Raw genomic sequence first — 16,131 nt, forward strand, 5'->3', positions numbered from 1 at the left:
CAGTAACCAGAGGAGAGGTGGGAGGGGATAATGTGGGGGAGAGGGGAAGGGTTTTCAGGAACAACTATAAAGGACACAGAGACAAAACCAAGGCTGGGTGGAAGTGGGGGTGGGGGGAGTGGGGATAGCTGGGGTAGGGGGGAGTGGTGGGGGGTAAATGCAGGCAAACATACTTAAACAACAATAAAATAATTTTTAAAAATAAAGATACATAAAAAATTTTAAAAAAGAAAGTTAAGGTTGGTCTCTCCAGAGATCAATATTGAACCAATTTTATAAGAAGAAAAATAACATAATGATTAAAAATCCAGCTTCTGGTACTAGACTGCCTAGGTTTAAACTCAAGTATATGAGGGGGGACCCAAAAAAACACAGAATTTATTTTTTTTAATTGTGTATTTATTCTTACATGTTTAAACTTCAGTCACCTTCCAAGTACTCTCCATATGATGCAATATACCTATCGAGACTTTTTTCCACTGCTCAGAACAGTTTTTGTAACCAGAAGGGAGGGGGGAAAGGGGATAATGGAACAACAAAGGGGAAGGGTCATCAAGGAACATGTTTAAAGGGCCCATGGACAAAGACAACAGTGGGTGTGGGGGGAAATAATGGACAGAAAATGGGACAACTGTAATTGCACAACAATAAAAAAAGAAAAAACAGTTTTTGAACTCCTCAGTTTTGATGCTTTTTAGTGCTTCTGACATTTTTTGTTTCACCTCTTCCACGTCAGCAAAATGTTTTCCTTTGAGGACAATTTCATCCAGGGAAACAACAAAAACAGTCTCTTGGGGAGAGACCAGGTGAATAGGGAGGGCAGGGCACAGGGGTTATGCCGTTTTTGGTCAAAAACTGCTGAACAGAGACTTTGGGAAGTAAAAATTGAAAGTGTCAACATTTCTATTAAAAAAAAAAAAACTACTGAACACTCAGCATGGTGTGGGCAGGTGCACTGGTAAATCACCCAGCATGAAATGGGAAAATGCATTGAAAGAGTCTTCAAAAAAATTCACTGAACCCAAATGCAGCCTCTCACAACAATGCCAGCTGTCACACTGAGACAGATGGGTTCCTAGAACACTCACCCAGTGGGAGAAGTCTGTTCTACAAGGGGCCCACCCTCCAGAAGATAATTCCGGGGTTTGGGGAGTCTCCCCTCATACCACTTACTTACATTAGACAAGTTATTTAACACTTGTGTGCTCCATCTCCCAATCCATAAAATGGGATGATAATCATGTATATCTCCCAGATTGCTATTGATATTAAGTAAGTTAATACAGGTAGAGCTAATAGGAGGGCCTGACACATAGTATGTACTCTGTAAATATTTGCCATTATTATTTTTACCAATGAAATGAAGAAGGAAGTAAGGTATTAGATCTTCAGTTTGGCAGATGACACAAAGCAATGAAAGTGCATACCACAATACTATGAAAAGACAAGATAATAGGAATATATCATAGATGTTTTTGTGGGGTGGGTGGAGTACAAAGTAGAAGATAAGTTTAATATGTGTTAGAATAAAAATCAAATTTTATTTTTAAACTGACAAACTCCAAGCAAATGGTAATAGTCCAGGAAGGAAACGAGGCTAATTTTTAAATGGGGAAAACCTGTTCAAATATCATATGAGTTAGTCATAACTATAATCTGCGAGTTGTAGTACAGCTTTTGAAGAAATTGAAATTCAGAGAGGTTAAGTAACTTAGGTAAGATAACATAGCAAGTAAGTTTGTGCTGTTGGGACCAGAATCTCTGAATTTTAACTGCAAGTTTTGTGTAATGCTTTATTGCCTTTTATTTTAGATTTCTGTTTTTAAGACAAAGACTATGATATTTGGGAGAATAAGGAAATCTATATGTTGGGTACCCCAAATATGGCCTGCCTATTATTTTTGTAAATAAATTTTTATTGGGAGTCAGCAATGTCTATTCATTTATGTGTTGTCTACGGCTATTTCAATGCTACAACAGCAGAATTGAGTGGTTGCCACAGAGATCACATAGCTAACAAACCCAAAACAATCTGGCTCTTTACAGAAAAGACTTGCAAACATCTGATTTACTTAACTAAAAATAAAGTCAAGAACATTCTTCAATATATGGAACAAAGTATGAAAACAAGATATGTGAATTGGTATGTGTAAGTAACCACAAATCCTAAAGATGATTGCTACTTTTTATCCATAACCAAAGGCTGATATAACAAAGCAGAACAAGTGAAAAGGGGGATATGGAATGAAAACGGATAATGAAGCATGGTTTTAACAAATGTATTGATTATAGGTTCTCCAGAAAAATACTTATTTACATCATTATTTAATATGTGTGGAAGGTATTTTAGCAACAGGTATTTGGGAACTGAAACATAAGGTTAATATAAACTTTGATTTCCATACCTTTAATATAAAAGTTCCATTTTCTTATCGGGAAAGAATGTCCTCTCAGTGAAGATCCTTGAACCCCCAGTGACATATAGCAGAAAGATGGTCCTGTTCAAGATAGCAACCCAAGGGGGCCCTAAATTCATTTTTCCCATAAACATACCGAATTTACAGTTACATATGGAACAAATACCTCTAAAAAAAAAACCCTAAAAGCTGGTTAAGTGACTCCTACACATTGAGTCAAGGTGAGAAGGCCCACAGCTGAGCAGGCAGGAGGGGCTGGAACACAACCTCCCCATAAATCGCACACACAGCACAGTGACCCACAGTTTAGAGGGAACTCAAAACCTGGAGCTTCTCCCTGAGGAACAAAGGGTTTGAACCCCACAACTGGCACCCCAATTCTTAACGCTTGCATCTCAGAGATAAGCCCCCAAGACATCAAGCTTGAAAACCTACAGGGCTTTCATCCACAAGACATCAAGGCTGTAATGATCTGAGAAACTGCTTTTCAAGGGTTCAAGGGCTTGGACTCACTCACTCCAGGGCCCAGTGTGGTGACAGTGATCAAGGGCTATCTGGACTTTGTGTGTGAGATGCTCCTTGGATTTTTGCTTGTCTTGGAGCATTAGCCTGAGGGGCAGGCCTCTGACTTGACACATATGTGAGGGCCCACTAGAGAGCTAGCCAGACAGAGACTGGCAGACGCCATCTTCTTGCTCTCCCTATACTGTGAACAATGATTTTCAACCTGTGCCCCAAAGGGCACCCTGGTGTACCACAAGAATTTTAACATTTTTAAACTGACTTTAGAGAGAGGGGGAGAGGAGGAGAGGCAGAGAAAGAGAGAGAGAGAAACACAGATTTGTTGTTCCACTTATGCATTCATTGGTTGCTCCTTGCATTTGCCCTGACTGGAAATCAAAGTCACAACCTTGGCCTATGGCAGGCACTATCTGGCTATGCAAGAATTTTTAAAACATGCAATACCTCACTATTTATTTAATCTGGGACATTGACCTCTTTTTCCTTAGACTATCAAGTTAAAAAAATGACAACATCCTTGGTTGGTGTGGCTCAGTTAAGTTGTTTGGAGCATCATCTCACAAACTGAAAGGTCACAGGTTCAATTACTAGTGAGGGCACATGATTGGGTTGCAGGTTCCATCCAGGTGGGGCACATAGGAGAGGCAACCTATTGATGTTTCTCTCTCACATCAATGTTTCTCTGCCCCTCTCTCCTCATCCCCTTCCATTCTCTAAAATCAGTAAGCATGTCCTGGAGTGAGGATAAAAAATAAATAACAACAGCCAACACAATAGACATCACTGTGAATGAACCAAAATTATACCTATTTTTTGTCAAATCAGAAAAAAAAATACATTTTTTGGTGTTCCACAGTATTTTAGTAATTCATTTATGTGCCATGAGATGAAAAACATTGAAAGTCTCTGCTCTAGAGCATTAGTATCTTTCCAAGGGGAGCTTTTACATGTGTGTGTGATGCTCTGCTCTTTGCAGCTGCCACCCAGGAGATGCCCCTTGAGCACCTGGTGCTGGTGGCCAGGTGGCTGTGGTTCCTTGGTCCTACCAGACTGTAACAATCAGAGCCAATTCTTGGTAGACTACCACCCTAGAGCACAGCACAAACAGCAGACTGAAACAAACCCCCAGCCTTTCTGTGAAATAGCTTATTTGTCTGTCCTAGAGCTTCAACCTAAGGGCCAGGCTTCAGGGACAGAAGGGGCACAGGGATAGACCTACTCTCAGGGAATGGAGGCAGGTCCACAACATCTTTGTGGTCTCCCTCTGCTTCAAGCAACAGATCATTATCTCCCAAGCAGGAACTTATATAGTCATCTGAAGCCTCAATTTTTACAACTGGTGCCCAGGGGATTGTCTGACGCTGATGGTCAGAGGGGCTTATCCTTGTGGTCCCACAAGACTATATATATTTGCATACTTTAAAAGCTGCTACCAGAAGATCTGGCTTTTAATCAGCCTAAATGCTAGTGCTGACTGAGATCCTCCCCTTGGGACACTGACAGTTCTTGGCACTCGTCAACTACAAGGAGACATTAAAAATAAATTTGGCTGTTAGGACAATTGCAAAAGTGAGAGAGGCAACCATGAGCTAGGACAGGGTTGAACAATATGTTTTATCTCCTGTATGCAGCCACTTCTTCAAGACTAGGAGAGACGGCTATTTTATCTAATGTGTAGAAACCACCACAGGTAGTCAGCAAAATGAAGAATCAGAGGAATGTGTTTCAAACAAAAGAACAGGACCTCAGGAAGATGGTTCATTCTTCATAAAGACTGGCTATTAGGAACAGAAAATTTATGAATACTCACTTGGAAATTTTGTGTTTAAATAAATGCATTTAGTGATTTTTTTCTAAAGCCTATAACCTGACTTAATACTCTCCTTATTGCCATTTTCATCTCTCTGTTCCTGAATGTGTAAATGACTGGATTTAGGAGTGGAGTTAAAACTGCATCAAATATAGCTAGAAACTTATCCAGATGTGTTGAAGGAGAGGGCCACATATAGAAAAAAATCAGTGGACCAAAGAATAAAACCACCACAATAACATGAGCCGAAAGGGTGGAAAGAGCCTTGGATGAACCACTTGAGCGCTTCTGAACAGTGACCAGGATGAAGATGTAAGAGAGAATGAGCAAGAAGAAAGCACCCAAGGAAATGAACCCACTATTAGCAGTGACTATGAACTCCAGTTTGTAGGTGTCTGTGCAAGCAAGTTTGATGAGCCGAGGTATGTCACAGTAAAAGCTGTCTATTACATTAGGGCCACAGAAGGGCAAATTTACCACAAATGCCAATTGGGCCAAAGAGTGAATGACACCAATGGTCCAGGCAACCACTAAAACCAAAATGCACAGTTGTGGGCTCATTATGGTCAGGTAGTGGAGAGGCTTACATATGGCCACATATCTGTCAAAGGCCATGGCAATGAGCAGCACAATCTCAGTACCTCCAACAGCATGGCTAAAGAAGATCTGAGCTAAACAACCCCCAAAGGAGATGACTTTATGCTTCCTGAAAAGATCACAAATCATCTTGGGTGCTCCAATGGAGGAAAATATCATGTCAATTATGGAGAGGTTTGCTAACAGAAAATACATGGGGGAGTGTAAATAAGAATCAGAAATCACAGTGACCATGATGAGGAGGTTTCCCATCATACTAGACATATAGAAAAGACAAGAAAAGCAAAAAAGAAGAAGCTGGATCTCCCAGGAGTTGGAGAGTCCCAGGAACACAAACTCAGACACCACAGAATGATTGGCTTTATTCATTGATTAGTTTGGTAGGTGCACTCTCTTGTTACCTAAAGGAAGAAAATAACACAACTCAAATTAATACTATTATATTAATACCTTTTGTGGAAAAGCATATAAATTTTGGAAGTCAAATATTACCTGGGCCACTCATTTACTGATGGGCACTTAGGTTGCTTCCAGTACTTGGCTATTGTGAAATGCACTGCTATGAACATTGGGGTGCATAGGTCCTTTTGAATTAGTGTTTTAGGCTCCTTAAGATATAATCCCAACAGTGGTATTGCTGGGTCAAAAGGCAGCTCCATTTTTAGTTTTCTGAGAAAATTCCATACTGTTTTCCACAATGGCTTCACAAGTCTGCATTCCCACCAACAGTGAAGGATGGGTGGGGCAGGAGAGGCTTGATGGGGTGAAAATAGAAACAATTGTACCCAAATAATAATAATAAAATAATTACCTAAGCATTTCACAAAAATCAATAGCATCCTGTTGGTCACTACTGCTCTCATTATGTAAGAAGGAACTGAGTTGTCAGGTGGTTTTGCTAGCACAAGGAATGATGAGTGATCTGGTGGACTGGTACCCATGGGTGCACCTGATGCAGCCATAAACAAAGAGCATTCAGTATTGAATTACTTTATCAGTTTAATCAATGTTAACAATCCTCTCTCTGGAGGAGTGATAAGAAATCCCATATACTAGATAGACAGCAGAAGATTATTCCACAACAGAGACTCGTAAGATTCTGTGACTCTGATTCTGCCCCTCAAGTAAGAAATTATCCTATTTTATACTTCTCCAAATATGATTAATTCATTAATATACAAATCAAATGGTACCTCAACTGTCTAACCTTCCTCATGACCCACCTATAAATCCACATTTATTTATTATATTTAGGGGTGGTCACATGTTTATTTCCTCCATATGATTATAAACTGCTCAAGGTTATAAATCATCAGTACAGTATCTTGCAAATATTAGGTAGTGAAAAATATTTTAAATAAATGAATGATTGGGCTGAAGTAGTTCCTACCTCTTAATTAATTTCTTTTAACAAACATTTATTATGCACCTACTATGTGCCAGGAAGTAGTCCAAGCACTAGGAATACAGCCAAGAACAAAATAGACAACATTATCTATCCTCAAGGATTTACATTTTGACAGGAAAAAAAGACAATTAAAAAATAAATATACAAAAATATATATAGGTGTCAGCTGATGATTTCACAATGGAGAAAAACTAGGCAAGGAAGGGGAATAGGACAGTACTGGGAGTGATTTTATAAAATAGAACTTAAAAGAAACTTTTTGCTGATGTGTTGCCTGAACAGAAAGCTAAAGGTGAAGGAGCAAATCATGAAAATTTGGGAGTGGGATATTCCAGGTAGCGAGAATAAAATTTCTGAAGTGTGAGTTCACTTGCTCTGAACCTGAATTTTGGGGGCACAGGGCAAGGGGAATGGTGTATGTAGTAGGGCCTTACAAGCCACAGGACTTTGGCTATTATACTGAATGACATAGCAACTGGAGTTTAAACAGGGGAAACAACAATATCTGGTGTATGTTGTCAAAGGATTATTCTGACTGTTGCATTGTGAATACTCTTTAGAGTCTCAAATATGGAACCGGGGAGAGTATTAGAAGCAATTGTGGCTGGAGGGAAGGAATGCTGTAGGCGGAAAACTTGGAAAGAAAAGAGCAGTGATCCCTTCCACCAAGAATGTGCTTTTTTCCGAGGAACTGCAGTTGTGTGGATGCGGGTAGACTTTACATGGGGACAAGTTCTTCCAGCATTTTTACCTGCACATTCTGAGACAGTTGGGTGCATTGGTCCTTTCAGCAGAACCTGCCTTAGGCACTTAACCTTTCGTGGCTCAGGCATGCCAAGTCAAAAAAATAATGGCCCAAATGAAAGAACAGATCAAAGCTCCAGAAATAATACAACTAAGCAACAAAGAGATAGTCAACCTATCAGATGCACAGTTCAAAACACTGGTAATCAGGATGCTCACAGAATTGGTTGAATTTGGTCACAAATTAGATGAAAAAATGAAGGCTATGCTGAGTGAAATGAAGGAAAATGTACAGGGAACCAACAATGATGGGAAGGAAACTGGGACTCAAATCAATGGTGTGGACCAGAAGGAAGAAAGAAACATTCAACCAAAAAAGAATGAAGAAACAAGAATTCAAAAAAATGAGAAGAGGCTTAGGAACCTCCAGGACATCTTTAAACATTCCAACATCCTCATCATAGAGGTACCATAAGGAGAACAGGAAGAGCAACAAATTGAAAACATATTTGAACAAATAACAAAGGAGAGCTTCCCCAATCTGGCAAAGGAAAGAGACTTCCAGGAAACCCAGGAAGCTCAGAGACTACCAAAGAAGTCAGACCCAAGGAGGAACACACCAAGGCACATCATCATTACATTACCCAAGATGAAAGAGAAAGAGAGAATCTTAGAAGCAGCAAGAGAAAAGGACACAGTTACCTACAAAGGGGTTCCCATAAGACTGTCAGCTGATTTCTCAAAAGAGACCTTATAGGCAAGAAGGGACTGGCAAGAAGTATTCCAAGCCATGAAAGGCAAGGACCTACATCCAAGATTACTGTATCCAGCAAAGCTATCATTTAGAATGAAAGGGCAGATAAAGTGCTTCTCAGATAAGGTGAAGTTCAAGGAGTTCATCATCACCAAGCCCTTATTATATGAAATGTTGAAGGGATTTATCTAAGAGAAAGGAGATAAAAAATAGGAACAGTAAAAATGACAGCAAACTCACAGTTATTAACAACCACACCTAAAACAAAAACAAAAGCAAACTAAGCAAACAACTAGAACAGGAAAGAATCACAGAAATGGAGATCACATGGAGGGTTATCAATAAGGGAGTGGGAGGGGGAGAGAGGGGGGAAAGGCACAGAGAATAAGTAGCATAAATGGTAGGTAGAAAATAGACAGGGGGAGGTTAAGAATAGTGTAGGAAATGTAGAAGCCAAAGAACTTATCTATATGACCCATGGCCATGAACTAAAGGGGGGAAATGTGGGTGGGAGGGGGTGTGCAGGGTGGAGGGGAATAGAGGGGGGGAAATGGGACAACTAATAGCATAATCAATAAAATACAATATTTAAAAAAAGAAGCTATGGCAATAATCCAAGCAAGAAATGATGATGATTTGGAGCAGGGTAATGAAGGCAGAGATAGTGAAAGGTGGTTACATTCTGGATATATTGAGATAATACAGGGTGAAATTTCCAGGGCTATAAATAACCCTCACCTTTTGGAGACTGTAAAATAGTTCACATCACTGAAGAATTTTCATAAAAAATAAACAAAAATTATGAAAGGTACTAATAGAGTAAGTGTACATTTTGTCACCAAATTTAAACAGGACTCTAGAATAAGGGAGCATTTGAAGCTTTAAGAGAGTCTGGAAAATAAAGAGAAGTAATCTCTAACACAGCAAGTAGAAAGCTATGGAACTCAATAGCACAGACAGTAGTACAAGCTGAAATGTTATTATAACCCAGTACAAATTTTTGAGTGAAGAGAACAAAATATTCTCTATTTAATTTTTTAAAGCTAAGTCATTGACCTCTCTATACAATGTGACCAAATTATCAACCCCAAACACATCCAAAAATGCAAATTAAAAGCAAACTACTAGAGCTACAGAAATATTGGTTTCTACATTTAGCCAGAAAAATCTCAACTCAGTTACTGTCAGGCCTGCATGTAACAAAGGACAAAATGTCTCTCTGCTATGGTTAGCAACACTGGCTTATTTACCAAGGTCAGACCAGATTGCCTTTGAGCAAAGATGCAGATATAGCTTCTAATGAATATATTAGCCACTTCTACAACAATGAATGGCAGATGGTACAAGAAACCCATTCTCTTTCTGTGTGATGTGCATTTATTCTACCAAGACATCTAGAACTGTGACAGAAATCTGTGTGTATTCAACTGAACACCCCCAAAATTGAACATAAAATATTACAACCAAGTGTCAGTTTTACCACTATTTAAGAAGTTTCCTCTGCATATCTAAAAAGTTAGTCAGTGCCCTGGCTGGTGTGGCTCAGTGGATTGAGTACTGGCCTGCAAATCAAAGGGTCACAGGTCGATTCCCAGTCAGGACACAGCCCTAGGTTGCAGGCCAGGTCCCCAACAGGGGGTGCGTGAGAGGCAACCACACACTGCTGTTTCTCTCCCTCTCTTTCTCCCTCCCTCCCCTTCTTTCTAAAAATAAATTAATGAAATCTTTAAAATATAAAAAGGCAGAGAAAAAGTTAGTCCTCCTTAACTTCTCTTTATAGGTATATACTGTATTTTGCCATGTATACTGCACGCTTTTTTGTCCAAATTTTTGAGGTAAAAATACGTATGCACATTATACATGAGTAGTACTACTTCCATACCTATATAAATGTTTTCAATTCTTTTATTTATGCTTGTGCATTAAAATTGTAACTCTAGAAAACAATAATGATAACCATATGCAAAATAATACCCTGGAATACAATGACCAGTTTTGTTTCTAAATATAAATAAATAAATAATTGAATTAAAAATTAAAATGAACATTTTTTTTCCTAAAAGTTTGGGCCAAAAACATGGGTGCACATTATACACAACAAAATATGGGTAACCAAGGTAAATTAAAAGTGAGAAATAGTTATCTCCAGAAATAGAGAGCTAATAATTGTCAACATCACAGTAAAAGTCTGCTGTAATTGACATGTACTAATTATTAAAACTTCAGCAAAAAGGAAATTGCAAATTCCTCCCACTTCCATAAAAGGTCAATAGGTAAAGAATTCCTATAATCAAAGTTTTACAGGACGAAGTGAGGAGCAGGAAAGCATTTGAAGCAATATTCAAAGGATTCCTTGAATGCTAGAATTAAAAATGCATAGTGAACCATGACATTCCATCAACACTCCCCCAAACTTGAAGCAAGATGCTTCAATCTAGAATTTAAGAGAAAATAGCACTGGAGCATCAATACATGAATTAATATAAGCAAAGAAAGTGTAAAAATAGGGGACCTACATTATTTGCTATATGAGCAAATCAGCACAAGTGTCTCATACTCAGTAAGATTTAACATAACTATTACCAAACTTTGTTTGTGACATATATAAGTCACAAACAAAGTCTCTGCTTGAAACACTACTATAGAAGCAATAATAACCTCAAGTAAGTGATCAAAATTCTTTTTTTTGTTTTTTAAAGTATATTTTATTGATTATGCTATTACAGTTTTCCCAATTTCCACCCTTTATCGCCCCTCTACCCTGCACCACCCAGCCCTCCAGAATTCCCCTCCATTCGTTCATGTCCATGGATTGTACATATAAGTTCTTTGAATTCTTTGTTTCCTATACATTTTTGACCTCTCCCCATCTATTTTATGCCTACCAATTATGTTTCTTATTCTTTATTTACAAAACACACATAGGCCCCCCCCCAAATTTTTTTTATTGAGTTGATTACAAATTCCAGTTCTTCACATCCTGATCTACACATTCACTCATTTTTAATAGTTTAATATTTAATAACTACTTTCTTTAAAAGAGCATTTATATTATACATCTCTACCAGTTATTTCAACAGAAACCACATGGTAGAAAAATCAATGATAAATTCTAATTAACTATTTGGCTGAATATACTAGGATGAGGATCTATCACATAAAATACCACAACTCACTGCAGTGCAATAGAAGAAAATCATGAGCTATGATTAATAATTTCCTGAAATGAATTATCTCCTTTTTCAATAATTACAGTGGAAGAAAAGACAGACTATATCCAAAATATATCCCTAATATATGTACTTTTCTTATAGAACTTATCAAATGCAGGGAAATATGCCCTTTTCTGTCTCTCTCATTACACCAGTGTTCTTACCAAGGATGCTTCACTTCTCCACAGGGAACATTTGGCAATGTCTGGAAACATTCTGGTTGTCACAACTGAGGTGAGGGGTGCAGCAGACTTGTTACTGGCATCAAGTGGGTAGAGGTCAGGGATGATACCAAACATTCTCCAAACCCAGCATAACAGTATAGCCCCCAAGAACAAAGAATAACCAAACTCCAAAGGTCAATAGTGCCTAGGCTGAGAAGCCCTGCATTAAACTCTAAGTTTCTCTGGGGAAAAGTCAAGTCTTTTATATTATTCTATTCTCCCAGGTTCCCCCGCACCATTACCATCATACAGTGTGCCTCTAATTAGTCTTTGTTGGAGGGGTAAAGAGTAAGTGGATGGATGGATGGATAATTAGGATGAAAGAGGTAAGGATGATAAATAAATGGACAGACAAGAGATGGATGAAAAACAGCAAAGGAAGAAAGGCTTCTAAATAATTGATAACTAGTCCTTTTTACAAACACTTGGAGCAAATAATAACCACACTCCTTAAAAATGTAAACTTTGTTGAAGAATTCAGTATCTACACACACACATCCACACAAAATGGCCATATTCCTAATATATTCCCTATTTGGTAGATAGAATTAGACTTTTTCTAGGCACCCAAGTGATACATCTTGGGAGTAATATACTAATGTCCCCAGTGTTTAAGCAATAAGAAATGACAAGTCTTTCATGTCATTGTGTAATATTTTTTCCTGATCACTTTTTGGGAGCAGCAGCTAACACAAATATAGGTATTTAAGCCACTGGAATTTTTGATAGTATAAAAAGCCAAATAAATTTGGAACAGTATAATAAGCCTAAATGAGATACATCAAAATATTGACTAAAGAAACAGGAAGAATAGGGAGTCTGAAAATGGGTCCAATAACCTAAAAAATGAAAGAAGGAAAAGCAAGGAACTGAATACCAAAACACATTAACATGTATATGGTTTGTGTCTTCAAGGTTCCAAAAACCAAGTGGCTCCTAATTGAATACACAAAACTAGATGAAGGCATCCAATTGCTCCTGAAGGAGTAATAGAGCCATTTTTTGCTCTGAGTAGACTGAATATGTTCCAAGAGTACACTGAATGTTTTGTTCTCCAGGACATTCATCTACCACCATACTTTCCTAATTAAAGCCCATTCAAGTTATAGTGACTCTAACATTTGCTCTAAACATTGTCATTTCTTTTGTGGATTTACACGGATTAGGTCAGTCTCTGAAAAGAGATTCTCATCTATTTTATAATTGAAGAAAATAGAGAGAATTAGTGTCCTACTAACAAACCCATGGAAATAAGCCAGCAAGTATGTAAATGAATTTCTGGCTTGGCACACAGAAGACATCAGTGGCATATCTAAATCATAACTAAGGCATACTACTTGAAAATTCAGTATCTATGTTTAGCCATTCCTATGCTTTATCAATTTGACAGTCCAAAACTTTTTCTTTCTTCCACTGAACTTCCTAGTTCTTTGTCTATATCTCTTGTCTGTTGCTCTGTGAAAGTAAAATAAAGATGTTATCAGAGAATGACAAATACCATATGATTTCACACATATGTGTAAATTAATGAACAAATTTAACTAACAAGCAAAATAGAGACAGTCTCACAAATAGCAGGATGACAGCTCTGAGGTGGTGGGGTTAGGGGGTGGAAGGATCCAGCAAAAAGGAAAAAGGACTCATGTATATGGACAACAGTGTGGTAATTGGGGGTAGGGGGGTATAAGGGACATAAATGGTAATGGAAAAATATATTAATAAAAAAGTCAACAAAAATAAAATAAAATTTTATTTTATAAAAAGATGTTATGAAGAACTCTTTTAGGGAGGCAGGTATAAAGAGGTTAAATGGTGATGGAAAAATACAATAAAAATTTTTTAAATAAAATACAATTGTCCAACTATTTAAAAAAGAACTCTTTTAAATGAATCCTTACTATACCTGATTGAATTAAGTAACCAAATTCAGTTATCCCTTCCTTTCACCTTTCCTCTCATGATCAGGTTCCATATCCCTGATTCCTAAATTTGTTATTTTTCTGAACCTTATCTACATTTATTTGACATTGTGGTGCCCAAGATTAGGGATGGAGGAAAAAAACAACTAAATTCCCAACAAATAAAGATTATTTTTCTATATAACAGTCAAAAATGATGGTAGGTGTGTTATTAGACACACAGTAAGGTCAAGTACATTCTCAGGAAGACAGTTTACTAGTCAATCCTCCTCCAAATTATGTGTGCATCATTTGGTTTTAGTTCAGAGAAATAATATGGAGAACTAGTCTCACATGGATTTTTTCCTTTTTTTAACTATTCTGTAAATACAGAAATAAAACAGAGTAAGTAGTCTTGACTTCTAACTTCTGTGGGTTATCAATTTCTCTTCACTGTATAATTTTGTTAACTGTGTCACCCCACTAAATTCAGTAAAAGGGGAAAATATATTTATAATTGTTTGTAAAAAACATCCTCTCCATCAAAAATGTTGAGATTAAAAAGTAAATAAATCTTTTTTAAAATCATCATTTATATTGCCAAATCCCTTGCCTATGCTAAAGACATCGCATTTTGCTGACCCTGACTTTTCAGTTTTGCCCTGGAAATCTAAGACACATTTCTGACACCAAGTAAAAGTCAAAGTCAGTTATTTGCCTTTCTCCACAATCTATAGATTCTTATACACTCCCTAAAGTGATCTTGTTTTTTTTCCCTACATTATGACCTACCTAACCACAACCCAAATGTAATTGATATCTACAAAGATTCTGCCACTATTTTCCTGCAACTAAATTGAATATATCAAGTCCAATATTTTTCCTGTTATTATTTTGTCCATCATTCCACCTACCTGTCCTCTGATGACAGCATCTTCAGGGAACTAAAATACATTGATAAGTGAGCTTCTGCTTGTGCCAATACTATTATATAAAAAGTTTAAAGAATTTTAAAAAGCAATTAATTAATAGCACTGGAGAATAGTGACCAGGTGCTGCTGCAGAGACCTGGTGTTGCTAACTTAGTTCATGTGGTCAAGGGAATTGTCCCTGGAACCCATTAGGTTTGGTAAGAACTGAAAGAATAACCTTGTAATGAGTCACTGGAGAGGAAAAAACCGAGACTGGATGCTTTAAGAGCATCACCTTGGGTGGTTTCACCTGTCAATTCTGACTCACTCATTGGTGGTTTAAAATAAGGCAAAATTCCTGGGGAATGTAAAAACATTTAAACAAAATCATATGGATTTTACTATAATTTCAATCAGCTTAAGCACAAATAATGCTGAAGAGGCCAGAGAAATTGCTTGGACATCTTTCACACTTAAATAAAATGGCAAGGGAAAGAATAACAGGCTGAACTGTTGTTTACATTGGGTGGTCAAGGTAGCTGAGATCTGAAGGGTGAGGATGAGCCAACATGGAGGACAAAGGAGCACTGAGACTGCTTCTAGGAAAATTAACAACACATCAGGCCTAGAAGTAGGAGAGAGTTGTGCCTTTTCTCCCCTGCAAAACCTGCTTAAAGCTTTCCTTTTCCAGAAGCCTCTCAATACTGACCCAGTACAAATTGATTCCTCCATGTTTTGGGGCACTTTCAGGACCCAAATCCAAGTAAACCCAGCAAGAAAATGTGCATTAAAAATAAATTCAATGAAAGATTTGGTCTATAAAGGAATGATTATCTTACATTGGATAGATGCAAAAAAAATGAAACTAGAAAAACTTCTTACATTATATACAAGAATAACCTCAAAATGAAATAAGGCTCAAATGTAAGGTTCAAAACTATAATCCTAGAAGAAAATATAGGTAGTAAAATCTTTAATATTTCTATTAGCATTATTTTTTCTGATATACCCCCTTGGACAAAGGAAATAAAGATAAAATAAACAAATAGCACTACATCAAACTAAAAATGTTTTGCATAGCAAAGGAAACTGTCAACAAAACAAAGAATAAACCACTAAATGGGAGTATATATTCACCAATGATACATCTGATAAGGGATTAATATCCAAAATTTATAAAGAACTCAATACTACTCTACACCAAAAGAACAAACAATCCAATTAAAAATGAGCAGAGTCAGGGCCAGATAGCATCACAAGAGAACTTTCCCATACATTTAGGGAAGAACTAACCACGATTCTTTTAAAATTATTCCAAAAAATCCAAGAAGACGGAAGACTCTCAAACTTTTTTTATGAAGGCAGCATCATCCTAACTCCAAAACCAGATAAAGACACAACAAAGAAAGAAAACTTCAGGCCAATATCGCTGATGAACATAGACGCTAAAATTCTCAACAAAATATTAGCAAACCGCATCCAGCAATATATTAAAAAGATCATCCACCATGACCAAGTGGGATTCATCCCAGGGATGCAAGGATGGTACAATATTCACAAATCAATAAACATAATACATCGCATCAACAACAGCAAAGACAAAAATCACATGATCATATCAATAGATGCAGAAA

The 16,131-nt window shown here is 37.3% G+C and overlaps 1 protein-coding gene across 1 annotated transcript; it reads right to left on the minus strand.

Annotated features, from left to right (window-relative positions):
* Positions 1-4,744: 4,744 nt before the first annotated feature.
* Positions 4,745-5,724, minus strand: LOC112311091 (olfactory receptor 4F6-like). The gene has a single exon (XM_024567323.3). It carries the CDS (start codon positions 5,713-5,715, stop codon positions 4,765-4,767), a length of 951 nt encoding a protein of 316 aa, XP_024423091.2. The 5' UTR covers positions 5,716-5,724; the 3' UTR covers positions 4,745-4,764.
* Positions 5,725-16,131: the final 10,407 nt, after the last annotated feature.

This window comes from Desmodus rotundus, chromosome 7 (assembly GCF_022682495.2).
Source record: "Desmodus rotundus isolate HL8 chromosome 7, HLdesRot8A.1, whole genome shotgun sequence".
In the NCBI taxonomy this organism is placed as follows: domain Eukaryota; kingdom Metazoa; phylum Chordata; class Mammalia; order Chiroptera; family Phyllostomidae; genus Desmodus; species Desmodus rotundus.

Coding starts and splice junctions, on each gene's coding strand:
- LOC112311091 (XM_024567323.3), bottom strand. CDS start 5,715: ATGAATAAAGCCAATCATTCTGTGGTGTCTGAGTTTGTGTTCCTGGGA.